Source organism: Mus pahari, chromosome 4, assembly GCF_900095145.1.
Source record: "Mus pahari chromosome 4, PAHARI_EIJ_v1.1, whole genome shotgun sequence".
NCBI classification, from domain to species: Eukaryota; Metazoa; Chordata; class Mammalia; order Rodentia; family Muridae; genus Mus; species Mus pahari.
This window is the reverse complement of record NC_034593.1, coordinates 76,151,547-76,170,265: the sequence shown is the minus strand read 5'-3', so window position 1 is coordinate 76,170,265 and position 18,719 is coordinate 76,151,547. Positions and strand designations below refer to the sequence as shown.

Genomic DNA, 18,719 nt, shown 5'->3' with positions numbered 1-18,719 from the left:
GGAAGGAGCTCCTCTGGATGAGTGGCACACAGCCACATGACTGGAGCCACGTGATAATCTGTTGGTAGTTGCAGCTTCTTCCATACAGTGGGAAGGCATGCACTCTGAGGAAGCAGAGGTAGACTGGACAGAAAGTACTGGAAAACATTTGGCTACATATAAAGTATACGTATCAATAAAGCAGTCATCAAAAATAAGGCTGATTCATTCCTCTCCACCTATCTGACTGCAGTTCTCACTGGTCAGAGGGAGTATAATTTTTGTTAATCTTCTAGGACACTCTTGCTAGTTCTGATAAAATCTACCTAGAACAACTCCACTACCCACATGCCCCCAATCCCACCGTCGCACCACAAGGTCACAGAAGCTCAAATAGCAACCACCAAGGCCGGGCATACACTGGGACAAAAGTGCTTTCCGAGGTCTGCTGCAAGATTTTAGTTCTGGAACTGCCCCTGGGAAAGCAAAGGCGCCCAGCAGCATGGCCTTAGGCTGCATTTTATGACAGGCCTCCGTATAAATCACCAGAACAAAGCCTGTGTGAGCTACCAAAATGTCAGACATATACAGTGTCACAAAACACTATCAGCTTTTTTTTTTAACTATTACATATTTTTATCACCAGAAGACCTCTAAGCTTCGCACTCCCAGAATCTCTGGTAATATGCCCATATTTTATTTTCTATACACCCTTACCTCTGTTTCTACTATTAGACATTTTGTGCTATGTAGACAAAGTTCACCTAAAACAGTTCAGAACCTGTCTCTTGTTGGAGGACATATTCTAAGAGAAAAAGAAATCAATAACCCTAACCCTAATATGGAATATGGAATATGAAAATGAGACAAAGCCCTTCCTAAATATAATACCTACAGTTTCTTGCTAAAAACTGAACCTGAAGGGCCCAGGCTGTTGCCCAGAGTAGGGTATGGCCATAAAGGAGCAGACTCCTGAAACCCTGAGGTGCCTCTGGGCTCTATAGACCCAGGAGTCATCTGAACAAAGCTGACAAGGTCCCTCCAGGTTCTCAGGGTGAGGACAGAGGAAAAAAATGAACTCCAAATCTTCACTGCTGCAAACACCAGAGCAGCTGCTCCACTCAGTTCCGAGGAAGGAGGTGACATCATTTCTATACAGCACTTAAGGGACTGACTCACTAAGGGTGAGATAAGAAAGGCCACTGCTACAGTTTATATCTAAAGTGTCCCCAAAGGTCTGTGTGCAGTTTCCACCTCAGTCAAGTCTTAGCTTGAGTTCTGTTAGCAGGAGCCACTCCTAAGGATTAATGGGCTGTTCTCAAACAAGCTCAGGTCAAATTTTCTAACTCTGTGCTCCAGGAATCCTCAAACTGAAAGATAAATGAAGTGTGCCTTAGTGATGGGAGCACTGGAAACTAGTCAATGAAGCAGGGCTTGACAAGGGCTCACTCTCAAGCAAACCTCTAATGGATCCCCATCATCAGCCCTTCATCAACCAAACTTACAAGACATAGGAGGCAATCACTTTAGCCAGAATTAGTTAAAAAGAAAGCCAGAGTAAGGTCATCCAGGTGCTTTCAAGTACCATAATTATTAAACACAGCCTATAAACTAAGTAGATTTAAAGTTCTTGAACAAATCAAGATTCTAACATATTAAGAAAGACATTATTTTCAGAAAAACAAGATATTTGAAAGATAACAAAATTTCCATGAATGAGACATTTACAGTAAATTTTTTAAAAAGAAAAAGATAGACATCATAAGAGAAAAATCAATAAGCCAGAATAGAGTATAAAGAATACCCAAAATGAAACAAAAATAAAGAAATCTAAAATAAATTTTTTGTTATTGTCATGATTTGAACGGTGAATACTGGCAAGCTGAAGTCACAGTTGTATGCAATGCACAGGTCATGAGATTTGTGATTAGTTAGGTTAGATCTCCTTTCTTCTAAGTACACTTTTTTTCTCTTTCTCTGGGTTTAAGTCTCATAACCAGAGGCCATCACACATGGCACATACAAGCATTAACAAGATTACTGTTGGGCAGTCAACGCTGTAAACATATATAAGCAAATCAGAAGACATCGATAAACATGATACACACCTGTTATTAGTATTCGTGTTTGAGATTTAACACACACACACACCAGCCACCTACATAAGTCAAAGTTCTTTCAACTCCAATTATAGAAGAATACTGATTAGAAGCTGGGGTGGTCAATCTTGGTTGTCAACATGATTGGAATTATAATCAACTAAATGACTTTGTCTGATTGGTCTGTGAGGGTACTGCCTGAAGCATGAACTGGTGTGGGGCACTGAGCTTTCCATAGCAGCCCCCACAGCCCCCACATGAGAAGGTCTGAGGGAAAGTGTGCTGCTCCTACTTGCCCATGGTCACTCCTTGCTGCTCAGTCCATCTACCCTGTTGCTGCTACTCCTGCCACTCTTTACTGATGTCATGACACAGCTTCTTCCATCTTCCAACATGGACTGAAGACCAGGGAGGAGCTCTGCAGGAACTGTCCAGGCCTGAAGTGCCAGGCTGCAAGAGCTGGGGCATCCAGCCCTGTGAACTGAGCAGTCACCAGGTTCTCAGCCTCTCCATTGTAAAGGTGGTCACAACTGGACTACCTAGATCCAACTGTGCAAGCCAATCTAATACATCTCCTTTATTAGATATAGTCACTCTATTAGAGTTCTGCTCCTCTAGTGAACCCTGACTAATACAGAACCCAATTATTAAACTCGGAGTGACTCTGGTTCTGAGTGGGTGACTGGGCAAACACAGATGGGCCAGTCACAATAGCACTTCCTTCATCTGTACATTAGAAATGACTTATGCATTTCTTCCTACTCTGTCCTCATGATCTGCAGCTTCAAGAATGGTTCCTGCACTATCTGCATATTTTACCTGTAGGACAAAGCTCTCCACAGAACTTTGCTTGCATTTTACTCCAACAATCATAATGATCTGGATTTCTGGGCTAGTGGAGATCAGAAATAAGAATCCAGAAGTGGAAAATGAGCAAGCAACAGCTTCCAGAGTCAAATACACGGACAGTAGCTTAAAAGGAGGAGGCGGGCGGGAGGGAAGGGCTGCAAGCACTATACAGTGAGGTCTAGAAGAACAGGCCACTGCTAACATTTACTGTATGATCAGATAGCTTTGCACACCTCAATGGCTCTTCAAGGCACCATTATATTACAACTCCGCAGTGACTGATGTTGCTGATAGCCTTAAGCAATCAAGTCAAGATTACCTTATGTTCAAGATACTCTATTGAAAAGTTGAGAAAGTATATAATGTGTTTTAGAAAGAGACCCATAAATAGGTTTAAAATATCAAGTTTTAAGTGCTTGTAAAATTCTTTCATACTTTCTCTTCCTACAAACACACACACACACACACACACACACACACACATATATATATATATATATATATATATATTTTTTTTTTTTCTAAACAAGGTTCAATCAAGTTGCCCCAAAAGACCCATGAACTGCTTTTTCAGAACCTTAAGAAGATCCTCTGAACAACACACAAAGGGTTGACCAATCAACTGTATGAAACCAACCAAGGAAAGTCATTGGCATTAACACAGAGCACATGCAACAGCAAATGGTGCAGGAAGACTGAGCGGTAGAGGTGAGAGTGCTTCTGAAGGGGAAGGCTTCCAAGAACCTATTGAGAGGTGGGAAAACCCAAACAAGAAAGGAAACAAATGCTCCTCGTGAACAAAAGGGAGGTCACCCAGCCCAATGGGGCAAAAGTCCCTCACCACCATGAGACAGCCAGGTATGGCACTAGGAAATTCTGGATCATTAGAACAGTGTAAGTGAACCCTCCACTCTCAGAAGCCTGTGCACACACACTTGTGTTAGCGTTAAGGGATACAGACAAAACTCTCCATCCCTTCAACACAAGAGTAACAGGGACTTAGAGTGATGGGCAGGAATAAAGTCTAAGGATACCATGTAACTCTAATTTCCACAGATTTCATTAAAGAAAATCACAGAAATGGAAAAAAAAAAGTTAACAGAACACTGGCATACTTTGTCCTCTAACTTGGCCAGATAAGTATCACCTAAGTGTGGATGGACACAGTGCTAAACAGATGGGACTGTAGTGTGCCCAAGACTCATTTCCACAATGTTTTCCTGACTTGCTATTTTGTGTCTCAGCTTTAAGTTAAAAACAGTTTTGTGATTACATTCAGAATTAAAGGTCAGAAGGGCCTATCAGCTGGTCCTCTCTAGATCTGGTGAAGTCTTTCTAAACTGTTAGGCCCTTCAAAACAAGCTATTAGTGATACCTGCTATGTTTAGAGAGCAGAAATACTGCTGACTTACCTAACTTTAAATAGATGTCATTAGGATTTCAAAAATAAATTAAACCCAAAGTACTTTACAAAAGCATTGCATCATCATTTTCAGAGAGGCAAAACCTCTTTTTGGTGCAATCTGCAGGCTTGGATTCAAGAATGAATATCCAGCACAATATGTGCTGTGTGCTGTGTGCACTGTTATCAAGTCCCTAGGGAGTGGGCATCACAACATATTTATTCTTCTTTACGTGAGCCTTGTTGTTAATAGTATATACTCTTGTGAATAAAAATTCTGTAAATTGTCACGAACAACATTCCCGATTCATTCCATTGCTGCCAGGACCAATTCTGAACAATGTATGGAAAGCCCCAAATGCTTTTTTAGACAGACTGATAGTGAGAAAAAAGACTTTGCACACACACATGAAAAAAAAAATGGCTTTTATGTCTTTGCCCAGTTTTGGAAAAAAAGAGGCCTTGTGTTTGCTAGGGGGGTTGGTGTTACATACAGATAAGAGCTTCCAGACAAGCAACACAAGAGCAGATGACTGGTCTCCAGTTAATGTCATCAAGGGCACAGCCTGACTCTCAGAGGACCTCATCTACTGCGCCACTCTGACCATCCCTACCATCAGCAGCAATATGGACAACTGTCCTCTCTACTTTCTCCTACTTTGGGAATGAACCAGGAGGACCCAGGCAGCTGAAATCACAAGGAATGAACGTGCACTAATTGTGTGTGTGTATGAGCACACAGTCTTGCACAAACATTTATTCCAAACATATCCAATGCCTTGATAATTTCTCACCATTCCTAGAAACATTATTTGGGCAATTACGGAATGAACAGACTTGTAAATCCTATGATATTTTAGCAAATAAATATATTTTGTTTCTAATTTCTTCCTATTTCACATCCAGAGTATTTCAACAAGAGAAACTAGAATGATACTGATAACAGGACATAACCAACTCACAGCAAATAACCAAGGATCCTGTTTATAGTCCTGTAGGCCAATAATTAGTTAATAATTTAAGGACAATCTGTACCACAGAAGAAAGTTTTAATAGGTTAAAATAATAAATGAGGCTGCACCCCGGCTAATAAAAACAGAGAATGCTGTCCTTTGTTTGGCTGTAATCCTGCCAATAAGCAGCAAAATGGGCTGACTGACCTTTTCAGTCTGAAGAATTCATAATGGAATTCCATAAAATCCTAAAACTAAGATAAAATAAGAAGATAAAATATCGGTGCTCCTAAAAAACATTCAGAAGGGTCACTACTTCAGAACCAGTTATGGCAGCCAGCTCAGGATGGCAACCTTGACAGAAGCAGACAGGGCACAGATAGTAAACATGGGTTGAAGAGGCAAAGAAGACATTATATTTGTACATGTATGCATTTGTACATACTGATGTTTATAATGCACATACATGCATGAGCACACACCTAGCAAACAATAGTCAAGCTCATCTGCAGAGTCACCTGGGGACAAAGCTGAGCTGTGAGTTTAAGGCCATGAAGGCCATAGGCAGTCACAGGTGTCAGGGTAGCTCTGGGACAAGGGCATGGGCTCTGAAGCCACACTACTCGGTTTTAATCCTGGCTTCTCCACTTACCTTCTGATTTCGGTAACCATAGTAACTACCTCACTGGGTTGTTAGGAGGTTAAAATAAGCTAATCTGCCACAGAACAAGCACTCTGTTAGTAGATCATTATTGTAAACGCAGCTGAAAACTCCAGCTGTGGGCAACTGAAAACACCCCGAAGCAGAAGTCAAGATGCTGAGCCCATGAAGGTAAAGATCTTGAGTGGCTCCCTGAAGAAAGCTTTGAGCCAAAACTCCTGGTCCAGCCAGACTTGTCACCCGCAGGAAGTAGACATGGAGAAGGCCCCCACCTCAGGTCATGGAGAAAAACTACTCTGAAAAGGCAGATCCCTGATCCTGCATCTGGCTCCAGTGCATGGCAGGACTCTGGTACTACCTAAGCTGTAGTAGGTTGGGAAATTAATGCAGAAAACTGTTCATTCAATAAAGATCATGAGTTCCTGGCAGAACCTGTCATGAACTCATGAACTCATCCTAGAGACATCTCTACAGTCCAGGGAACAGTCAGGTTGAAAATCACACTGAACACAGAACAACAGATGATAACAAACCCACACCTGGAACCATCCTGGTTAACACTTCCAGAGAAGACAAATTACCTACAGACACATTTCCTCATCAGCAGTAACAGATGCCTGAGGAAAGAGGGAATGCATCTTCAGAGTGCTGAGGAGAAATAGATGTCAACATGGAATCCTATGCTTTCACTGAAGACTGAGGGAGAAGGCGGAACAGCTGTAAGCACACAAAGACTGAGCTCATCACCCACAGAGCCAGAGAGCAGAGACACTGACATCGACAGAAGCAAGAGATGCTAGGGCATGTTGGCTAAAGAGGACAAACTGACAACTGACAAGGGCTTCTTCCATGTCCCATGCCTGAACCCACAAAACATATCTGTGCCTATGTGAGGAGGGTCACATCTCCCCCTTGCCCTTGGTCTTTCCTCCTGTGCTCTGAAGACATCTGATTTTGAAAGGTGCTTCCTCCCACTTGTCTTTATTCATTGCCTGAATTTTTAATACTTTAACTGATACTGAAAAGCAGTGGTGCCCAACCCCAACCCCAACCCCAACGCCCAGTTCTGTTCCTAGATGCAATCACCTTCAGCTCTTTGGGCAGTCTCACCTGGTATTTATCTTCCTATTTTTAAATAATACTCTGTGCCAGGAGACCTTTGGAAAAATCCATCACCTACTGGTGAAGGCTAAGGCTGCTTGGCCATTTGCCATGTGACAAGCCTTTCTAAAAACTGGCAGAAGGACAGTCTTGGTAAGCTGTTACAATGAAAGACACAGTGCATTTATTTAGAACTTGAAGCCCCATGATGTGGGCTTCGTTTCCAGAATGAACTGATATGAGTTTTAAGGTGAGAGAATAATAACAGGAACATTTCCCAGTATTTTTATATAACTATAGTATAAGCACTTATTCATGGAGTATTACTTTATATCTATTTAAAAATAGAATATGCCTACCCTGATAATAAGCTAGGTAACATGAAAGTCTGTGAAGTCAGGCTGCTAAGAGAGCAGTTCACTATGCCAAGGGACAGGAGCCAAGGCACATGTGACAGCTTGAATATGGGTGAGGGTTGTGAGGATGGAGAGATCGCTTGGACTGTGGGAGTAAAAAAGGAAGAAGATGGAAAGCACTCCAGGAAAGTGACTTACTTCTATCCTGTGTGTGAAACAAAAAGAAACCTTGGTGAATGAATCCAGTGGCTAGAAGTCTGTCTCAAGGCAATCTAAAGCGTGTATTTATTATCCAATTAAAAATGTAAACAACAAAACAATAGTGGAAACCAAACAATAACAACTCCACTCCCACCCCTCCTCTAAAAAAAAAACAAATCAAAGCTTCTAACTAGAGGTCTAGGACGAGAAGGGGAGCGTGGGAGCCTCTAAAAAAGGGCCAAAAGAATCTCTCTCTCTCTCTCTCTCTCTCTCTCTCTCTCTCTCTCTCTCTGTAGTAGTTTAGAACATGACTCCCAATTATGGTAAATACAAGTTTAGCTCTGCTCTTGTACTCCCCAATATCTGAGGTGTGTCATAGAGTTTGTTAAATTAGTGGGTGGGGCCTCTACTCTTTCTTAAATACGCTCTCCACCGAGGACTTAGTGGCTTTACTCCTTTTGGAGACCATCCTGTCATCCTGTACTCTGCTCGGAGAGCCCACTCAAAGACACCTGATGTTCACACCTCCCCATCTTCCCCAGTCCTCCCTGAAGCAACCTTCTTCTTCTCTGGGGCCTGCAGGAGCTGCTGCAGAGCTGGCTACCTGGAACTCTTCTTTACTTCAGGAACCTGGATAATGGAAGGCAAATCTTAAGAAGCTGCTAAAAGCTGCCATTATCCTAACAGCACACCTGGTTGATAGTGGTGGGCAGAATGCTCAGTTGGAATAATTCATTTTCTGCTAAGAATATTTAGGACTTTGTTCTACTCTCCTCCCTGACCCCATCTTTTGCATATTCTGCCTGATCCCATCCTTTGCATACGACCCACCCTTCATTTCCCTCTCTAAGGAGCTTCAGCATCTTCTCTTCCTTCAGTCCCTGTGGTCATGAACTTCATGGTATGCCTGCATTTGAGGCCGATTTTATCCATGGTGCTGGGTGGTGGACAGGCCCTCTCCATTCAGACTCTAGGAAATGCATGTTATTGTCTATGTGACAGCTTTCTCACACCTACTTTCTACCCATCGACACTGAACTAACTATCCAGGCTGAGTCCCTAATTTTCTTCTATTATTCAATTTCATTATCTGTTTTGTCTTTGAGAAAGATTTTTGTTGACTTTCTGTTCTAAGTCTTTGGAAGGTGGGTTTTTTGTTGTTGTTGTTTTGGTTTTTTTGTTTGTTTAGTTGGGGTTTTTTTGGTTTTGTTTTTGGTGTGGGAGTGGAGGGATAGGCCAAGGCAACAAAATTTTAATTTCCAAGAGCTTGATTCTTATATCTTAAAGGATACTTACTAAAGCTTTTAAGCATTTTTAAACTTGCCTACCTTTTATTGTCTACTGCCTCCTAGCTCATTTAACTTTTGTTTTTATTAAGAATTCTGTCCATTGTGTACTGTCTGGTGACCTGTGTTGAGATACATTTTAAATGAGTTGTTCAAGTGCTCATTAAACATCCTCTGTGAATCTCCAGGGCCTGCTGACTGGTTGCCTCTCACTTGAGCAGTCAGGAAGCTATGCAGCTTTTTTACTGAGAGCCCCCCACTCCTGTGCATCGGTAGTAGCCTCTAAATACTCCCTCTGACCCACGGCCTACAAGCCATCTTTAGAGATTCTTGTTTGTGGAAGAACAGAAAAGGAAAGACAGAAAAACCAGGTCTCTGTCCTTCTGGAGAAACAGGCAGACATAAGGTGTGAATACTAGAGTTAGAAGGCAGACATCAGTGCCTACTCACTGCTAGTGGCCTATGGAGCATCTGATCCTAGTGCTAGTCATATCCTGGTGTTCTTCTATCCTCTTGTCTTAGTCAGGGTTAGTATTGTTGTGATAAAACACTGTGACCAAAAGTCATGAGGAGGAAAGGGATTATTTGACTTATATGTCCTGAATCCATTGAGGGAAGCCAAGTCAGGAATTGAAACTGGATGGGAACCTGAAGTAGGAGCTGATGCTTTGGAGTAATGAGGCTTGCTTCTCATGGCTTTCTCAGCCTGGTATCTTGTAGAACCAGGGCTGCCAACTCAAAACCATCCTATCAATCACTGATTAAGAAAATGTTCTCCAGGCATGCCTACAGTCCAATCTGAAGGAGACATTTTCTCCATTGAGGTTCCACCTCTCAGACGACTCTAGCTTGTGTCAAATTGACATAAGACTTAGCCAGCACGCCTATGTACAGTCTATTTACTTTTTGCTTAGACAGTTTTACAAACCCCTTGTATTTTAACTGCCCATCCTATGTTTTCCTTAAGCACACTCTATATCTACCATGTAGACACGCATTAGCAGGTACTGTCACAAGTACTGTCACTGGTACCGTCACAGGTACTGTCACAGTGTACTTAGTTGCTCCATGAGGGCAAGATGACCTGGCTCAGAGCTGTCTCCCTAGAGCTAGTACAGGGCAAGCTCTTGGTAGGCAGAAACAGTGTCAGCTGAGAAAAGGCCTGAGGCAACCACAAAGGGAGAGAATAATAACTCAAGCAGAAGCCTGGTGTGTCCTGAATCAGGAGATAATACCATGCACTTTAAATGCGCTCAGTTAAGTGTTTACAGATTGATCTTGAAATATTTTAAAGCACTATTTTTCTCTGATGGCTACTTGGACCTTCTGTAATCAGGCATCTCTTTTAACAGGTCAGCAGGCAAAATAAACCACACACAGACCAAATGCATTCTACAGAAACACTTCAGTCTCTGAACAAAACATCACTACTTTTTGAACAAAGCAAATCTCTTCTAAATTAAGGACTCATTAAAATAAAGCTTAGTAACTTTCTATTCTGCAAATAAAATAAATATTTTTACTGAAAAAATGTTTGTCCAATATTTATGACTGAATGACATAATTGCAGTGTATCTGTGGTGGCAAAATGCAAATAAGGATACCAACTGTTGTGTGTAGCAGTTACTTGTCCTGTCACTGGCAAAACAAAAAATTGTGCTTAATAACTCAAGAGACTCTTTATAAAGATGAAAGTCACCACTCACTATGTGTTAATACTAATAGGTTAGATTTATGAAGCACTTATTACTTGCAGTGACTAAGCATTTTAAAAGAGTTTATTCATTTAATTCTCATAAAAATCCAATGAGTCTAATACATTACCCTCACTTTGCAAGTTAGAAACTCAGGCAAAAGAAGATTAAGTGATCTATCTACACAGACATTCTACTCATCTCAATGAAAATTTTATCTTTAGCACTTTTCTATGCCACTAAAACATTTTCATAAACATTATTAGTGGCATCATAATACTCCACTGTATACATTTATCACGATTTACTCATCCGTTCCCCCCACCACTGGGAAACTCTGGTTGCTTCCAATTTGACATTATTACAAACAATCCTGGGGCAGACATCACTGGAGAGAAGTCTTTGACCTTTATTTTTTTTCATTGTTTTTCTATGACAGACTCCTAAAAGAATCAGTAGGCCAATAAATACTTATTGGATGACTAAAATATTCAAAACAATATCATTTTGCCTTATAAAATATGTTCCTATCCCAACAACAAGTGAGTATTCTCCTGTATATTTGTGTTTTAATTTTTACATCTAACTTGTAAATATATATTTATTTGTTATTTGTAATTATATATTAACTTGTAAGTATGATTTATATATGATATATTATAGATATAGATATATAAATACATAACATTTGTCTTATGCACAGGAGCTATATATTTTTTCTCTAAATAGCTAACCAATTTTTCCAAAATCATCAATTAAGTAAATCATTCTTTCCCAATGATTTTTGTTCTGTGTATGTGTGTGTGTATGTNTGTGTGTGTGTGTGTGTATGTGTATGTATGTGGCATGCATATGCCCTCATGTATACATTACATTCCTCCCTTTACCAAACATTTCTGAGCAGATACTTTCCCCTGGTGATTGATTTACTTTGAGGGGGGGGAGGTGGGCAGGATAAATAAGTGCTATATTTTAATATGTTGATGAGTTGTTTGTGTAGAAATAGGTAAAACATTAAAATATAAACTGATAACTAGACAAGAGAGAGGAGTTCTATTTAAAGGCAGGAAGCCATGTAAAGCAGAAGTGAGGTCTGAGGAGCAGACATTAGAGTTGGTAAAGGAAAGCAGCCATGAGGAACATCAGGAGGCAGAGGCAGAAGATGCAGGAAGGAAGGGAACAGTTATGTATTACCATACTTGACATAGCTGATCACACAACAACATACTATTCTACTCCAGTCTTCAAAGACCATCTCTCAAGTTCTTCATTAGTTACAGTTGCAAGATGCAGAGTAAATATATCACAATACTGTGTCCATGGACCTCAGAGACGTTCTAAAACATTTTAAATTGAACGACAGGCAAAGAAGAAAGGGACTTAATACTTTAAGCGATGTCTTGGTGTGAGGATTTTCATATTCCTCAGCTGTAGACTAAAACAGGTTCTTTAAGAAGGACTCTTCTGCGCCTTTAATCCCAGCACTCGGGAGGCAGAGGCAGGCGATTTCTGAGTTCAAGGCCAGCCTGGTCTACAAAGTGAGTTCCAGGTCAGCCAGGGCTATACAGAGAAACCCTGTCTCGAAAAACCAAAAAAAAAAAAAAAGAAGAAGGACTCTTCTGAAGGGCAGGCTGAGAGAACAGTCAGGACTGGAGCCATGAGTGCTGCTGGCTCTAATGAAGAACAGCAAACCCGTGTTTAAGAAAGCTATAATCACAGCCTTTCCTGGCCTCTCAACCCAATGTCCACACATTCTCAGTACACTCGCTGTTTCACTGACCTGCTGACCACAGAGCAGGACCTTTCTAGGGTACACAACACGTCTTTCCAAATGTGCTGACCAGCTAGTTATTTTGAACTGTCTGTACTCTATTTAGGCACAACTGAAGAATCTGTTACCTGCTTATAACTGCTTATATCTGCTTATCCAAAAATATGTTTCTAAATGTACCCCAAGACTCCACTAGGTATCACATTCTCAACTGAGGGAAAAAAAGAAAACAAAAAACAAAAACCTCAAAAGGCTCTAGCTTATATCTAGACTCTTGATGGTCAACTACAACATAAGGAAAAAAGGTCCTCAGCAAAGAAGGAGAAAGGTAGAAGTGCTATATAAACTGACTGCTATTTCACTTATCTAAGGAGATACTGTATCTAGTATATCTGAGTCTTCACCCAAAAGAAAACCTGCTTTTAAAGAAAACATATCTCTTCTCCAGAAAACAAGAACTCCTTCTCCATAGGTAGACACTTTACAGTAGAAAGAGAACCCGGGAGGATGGCACCACATGTATACAGCAAGGCCTCTGTAGCTGACTTCCTTTAGAGAGACCCAATAACAAACAGGCAGTGGCCAGGGATGTGGTTTAGATAGATGTGATCCCTCACAATGAAAAGCCCAAATAAGAAGAGTTCTAGGCCTGAGAATCTGCCTTAATCCAATCAAAACTCTGAGTAAAGCAGACACACACAAGGCACTGACAACAGTCTATGCAGTTCAATCACCCTTTGCTTGTATTTAAATGTCTGAGAGTACAGAACACACTCATAACAGTTTCTGTCTGTGACACACTCATCATCATCACCCTGTCTGCACATGCTACTGAAGATGGAAATTCCATTCCCATTTAACAGTATAAGATTCCTGAACAGAATGGGAGTCACATACTAGCTCAAATATTTACACTGCCCCTTCCATCTTATTCTTCAAAATGTAACTCATTACTTAAAAATACCACACTAAGTCTTGCTGATGGTGACGCTGGCTCAGTCGCCCCTTGGGATCAAATGAAAATAAGTAGCTAAATTGATAACCAACTCTCTTTTATACTGTAGTGCTCCATTACTGATTGCTTCTTACATTTCAATAACTGAGATCACGTTGTTCTTACACTGTAAAATCACATATTACATGTTCTTTCCTTGGGTCCTCCCCACTCTTCCATGTATCAGCCTAACTCCTACTTGACTTCTCAGTGTGGACACCACATTTTTTCCAGACATTCCTCCTTAACTAGATATACCACTACAATTTCTCACAATAATACCTCCTCTTCTTCTTGCTCAATTACATGTCCCTCCTTTGGGTTCCAAAATTACCCTTTGCACATTGCCTTTGCAAGAATTATCAGATTGTACTTTACTTGTTTGTAAGACATCAGCTCTTCAGCTCTGTCCATCTTTAAACTCCTCCTAAAGCAAAGATCTTTGCTTCTCTGCATTAGACAGTTCCAATCAGCATCTGGTGTTTGATAGGCATTTAAAAGCATTTGTGAAAGGAGTGAATAGATGCTATGAGTACACTCAGACTTAGAAACAGAATTATAGGGACATGTCTTTATAAACAATTAATGCATCATGCTTAATTCCCTAATCATGCAAAATCCCTAAGCAAGTAGTTCCTTATCTATATTCACGATGACATAAACATTTTCTAATGTAAACAGACAGTATAAAACACCTTACCGGTAAAGTTCCAGGCAGAGATGCATCAAAATAAGAAACCAAAGAATTTGGAGGTGCTGCAAAGCACACTTGAGCTCCAGAGAAGAGTTTAGAGTTGGAGGAAATCTGCGCATGAATTTCCAGTCCTACTACAGCTGCCCATTTGTGTTCACTAAAGGGAAGGAAAATGGTTAAAATGTTACATTTATCACTAAATATAAATTCTTATAAACCTATATTTCCAATTATAATCTTGTGTTTTAAATTAAAATTTCATATGCTTATATTTTAAAATGTGTTATTTTATTGGTGAATAAATTAAATGTACCTTATTAGTTAATAAACACTAAGTAAATGACTCAGTAAATGCTTATCTTCTCATCATTATTTGGGTTTAATAGAAATGCCAGGATTCTAGTTCTAGAGAAATGATGGCTAAAGAATAAATTATCACCCATATTTTGAGTTCATTGTTAACAGCTTGTAGCTACAGAAGCAGGATCAGATACCATAGACTACCACAACATGGTTTGGTATTCCTTAAAAATTGTGGAAAAGAACAGCAAACCATTAGAGGAAACTTTCATCCACCAAGTCACATCCAGTTCTTGAGATCTAAACTTAATTTTTTTCATTTGTTCATACTTGACTGCTAGCAAATCTTAGTAAATGCTATAACGTGCTATACTAATGTCTCTTATCTGACCAGTCCTACTCTGGTGAGCCAGTACTCCACTCTCTTTGGGGAATTAAATTCTCTATTCCTATGTATGTTCCTAGTCTTCATTTCTCCCTAGAAATCTTCTATATTATTCAGATTTTAATTCATGTGCATTCAGTTTTAAGCATTTCAATAGATGAAGGAATAAGAAAAGATTAATTCCGTCTTTGGAAGATTTGATCATAAAGCTTGCAAGTGAGAGGAAATAAACCAAGAAATTTTACTAATCAACGTATTTCTGCAGTTTCATTTCGTGGAATGAAAATGGTCTAGTTTATGAAGAGAATAGAAAGGAGATGCTTTTGGACATTTTTCCTCTCTTCTTCACTGAAATGCTAAAAAAGAATGCCAACCTCAACATTTTTTAAAATGGCTTATGTTTCTGTATTTTAAAAGAAGCTTTAAATCATGTACACCGAAGCATCTAACAGCTGTACAAGATAAGCAATTCTTTATATAATCGGGGAAAGTCGACTAAAATCCTCCTGGGGTCTAGACAAATACGCCCACCATAAAACCACAGCTAGCTCGTGCTTTCTGACTAAGACCTCTAATAAGACCTCTCCTATCTGGGGCTTTGTACAACGGCTATTTTCTGTCTTTAAATTATTAATAGTCCGTAGTGACGCCAAATGCCCGCTACATACGAGCAAAAGTCTAGTGTCGCAGACCCCACACGAGTTAGTAGGACAAAGTATTCCAGTCTTCTGTCTGCGAAGACGGCTGGAGGAAACGCTATTTTACATTCGCACGTTGTCCAAATATGTCTACTTTAGGACAGAAGTTTAAGTGTGAGGGTGAAGGTGGCAGGCCTGGTTTTGTGTTTTCATTTAGGTTCAGTTGCCCAAAACATTGGTGACCACCCTCCAGCACACTAAAACCCTCAGGCTGGGCTGCCGGGGCCATTATCTTCGTTCTGCGCTTCCACGAGACAGGCAAAGGTACGAAGAAGATATACCCTTTCCTCGGCTTCTGAGCCGTGTGGAGGGAAGGCTGAGCCACTGAACTCTGTCTCCTAGCCCAGTTGGATGTGGGTCCCGTCTGAGAGCCACTTCGGTGGCGTGAACAGCCGTCTATCCACGTTAGACACAGGCGTCTTCCAGCGAATGCCAAGCGGAGCACGGGCGCCGCCATTGCGCCGCCGAAGTGCGGGTCAGGTGACCTACCCTCCCTCTGCCGCGAGGCTCCCTGGGAAGCGTAGTTCTGGCAATGCGCCACAACACGTGTAGGCCTTGACCGGAAGACTACTATTCCCAGCAACCCAATTCAAAGGCTGCCGGAACTCTGTTGGGGAGGGGCGGAGCCAGAGACGTGGGAAGGTTGGTGGGTCCTTGTGACTCCTCCTAGCGGGGAGCTGGGGAGCTTTGTGGCAGTAGAGCTTGTGTGTACTTTGACAGATCTTTGAGGGAGCGCCAAAGCTAGGAAGCCTCACCAGGATTTTATACTCAGTTTAAGTCCGTGAGTTGAAACAAATGACCCTAACATCACCACAAACCTGAACCCTCCAACGCTTTTATTTTCTCTGTCTTGCTCACACACCTCGTACACAATTTTGTGCATTATTTCAACTGACACTTATTTGCATGCCTACTATATAGACCTAGTTCAATAATAAGGCAACATTGACATACTAGAAAGAAAGAGTTTAGGGCTGTTATATTTTATAGAATTGACATTTTAAGGGGAGGAACATACAGCAAAACGTTTTAAAAATTGTTTTCATGTCTGAAAAAAAAATTAGACTTTTATGTGCTTTTTACTTACTATTTTTCTTAGCCAGCATCTGAAACAATTTCTTGTGTTAGAAAGCTTTGATAGAAAAAAGACATCACCTCAATGGATTTCTTTTCTTGTTTTGACTATAGAACTCATCTTGGACTGGGCATAGCCCTCAGTGGTACAGCATTTGCCTACCATGTGGAGATGCTGGGTTCCACCCTCAGGAAGCCAAAACCAAACAGAGCCTTTCATATCCCTTGTTGAAATTCCAGGTGATTTTTTTTGTTAATTTGAAAACTTAGTCTACAATAGTCCTTACTTTCATCACCCGATTTTAATTGTTCACATAGTCCTAATAGCTACCTTTGGTTTCACTGGATCCTTGTCTGGTATTCACCATAGTATTTCCAGAGTACAGGGTAGGCACCTCGAGAATATATGAAGTAGTAGAGTGAGGTGAATGTATTTGACAAATGGGGACTGTTGAGAGGGTATGTTCTTTAAAAAAGAGATAACAAATTGGGGTAGTGGTGATGGGTAAAGTAAAACATCTGTTTCTGGGAGATGTGCAAGATGAGACTGAGGGACCTGATCGAGAGTTGGCGGTTCTGTGCCTCCTCCTTGCTGGCAGGTCCAGGACAGAGGAGAGAGGTCCCTGTCCCTCTGGGGTCTCTCCAGGGCTGAGCAAGATGGTGAGTGTTCATGGCCCAAAAGAAACACAGCGAGCTGGGAGTCTTGTTGAAGCAGGAACTCAACTTTTTGGAGTCAGCCTCTTGCTTATATAAGTTTGGAACATAGGGAAGGGGATTTTTGGTGGCGTAAGATGACATAATGACTGATAGGGCCAATGGCAAAGCTCTACATCAGCAATGGCAGAGCCGAGGCAGGGCCAAACAGGTCTTACTGAGTCACCCCAATACGGAAGTGACTGAGACAGGTCTCAAAACTTGAGCCAGGCTTAGGCTCTCCCACAAGGCTGCAGAAACTTGAGCCAGGTTCAGGTTTGTCCTCAAGACCCAAACCAGGGCCAAAATGGGGCCCAACAGTTCTGACTTATGTGTGTAGTGTAAGGTAAGAAAGCCAGAAAAGGAACCTATTCTCTGTGGAAACTTAGGTGCTTGGTTGCCTTGGAGATTTTCAAGAGGAGCAATCCAGTGGGAGTCACTGATGCCCAATTATAGAGAAAGAATAGATGCATACTCTCCATATTTCACACTGATGTGTTTCAGCTATTGATCACTAACCTACAGATAAGACAGCTACAATTTATGATCTGTTTCCATTAATATTTAGAAGACATTTTGGCATTACATAATATGGTCACTCCATTTGGAAAAATAACCTGGACTGGAGAGATAATTCAGTGGCTAAGAGCACTTTCTGTTCTTCCAGAGGACCTGAGTTTGTTGACCAGCACTCATGTCCAGAGAGTCACAACTGTCTGTAACTCCAACACCAGAAGCTCTGGTTCCATCGTCAGCTTTCTGCAGACACCACACACAGCACTCCTCCAACCATGTCTCTCTCATACATACATACATACATACATACATACATACATACATACATATAAAAATAATTTTTAAAATCGATTGTCATTTCCTTATTCTATATTTTTTTCTTTTTCACCTACTTCCCATGAGTAATCTGAATTTTACTTTCATGTAACTAAAGAAGAAAATGAAAGTGCATGGAACACAAAGGTGGAAACAATTTCAAAATGTATCTGTAACTAGCTCCTTTCATTCTTTGGGTCCTTGCTATATGGGTGTCTTTCTCGTGAGTCCCCATGTTTCCTACATCAGCTGTATCTGGGTTTGCTTTTTCTTCTCCCTTAGCTCCTCGAGTGGGTTTCTGGTCAGTAAAACTGTTTGGGAATGCAACGTGGCTTCACCTTTCATAGCGCTAAAGAGGAGGAAGAAAAGACTTGACCTCATGCTAAAGAGGGGGAGGAAAGACTTGACCTCACGCTGGAGCATAGTTATGGGGCACTTCACTGCCTCACTGGGAGTATTAGAAGAGGGTTAGAAATCACTGTAGAGAATGTGAGAACACCCAAAGAACAGCCTGCTTTTTGTACAAAGTGCGCTGCAGTGGAAACCCAGCCTGATTTCTAAAGCAGTATTATGCAATCACATGCTCTCGGTCTTCAAAGGCCTCCACCCCACCACTAGAGGGAGAGAAAATCCTATACATGTAAGTGGATTTGCTTCCTTAAACAAATGGGAACCTTCCCAGCTTGGTACATTTTATG

General features: G+C 41.0%; 1 protein-coding gene across 1 annotated transcript in view; it reads right to left on the bottom strand.

The window, feature by feature from the left end:
* Positions 1–15,899, bottom strand: part of Gatb (glutamyl-tRNA amidotransferase subunit B) — a 72,547-nt gene extending 56,648 nt beyond the window's left edge. Inside the window, exons 1-2 of the mRNA XM_021196030.2 lie at positions 15,705–15,899; positions 14,047–14,197 (exon numbers count right to left, since the gene is read on the bottom strand). Of these exons, the coding sequence (XP_021051689.1) occupies positions 14,047–14,197; positions 15,705–15,880 (327 nt within the window). The 5' untranslated portion in view covers positions 15,881–15,899. The remainder of the gene's footprint in view (positions 1–14,046; positions 14,198–15,704) is intronic.
* Between the last annotated feature and the right edge of the window lie 2,820 nt (positions 15,900–18,719).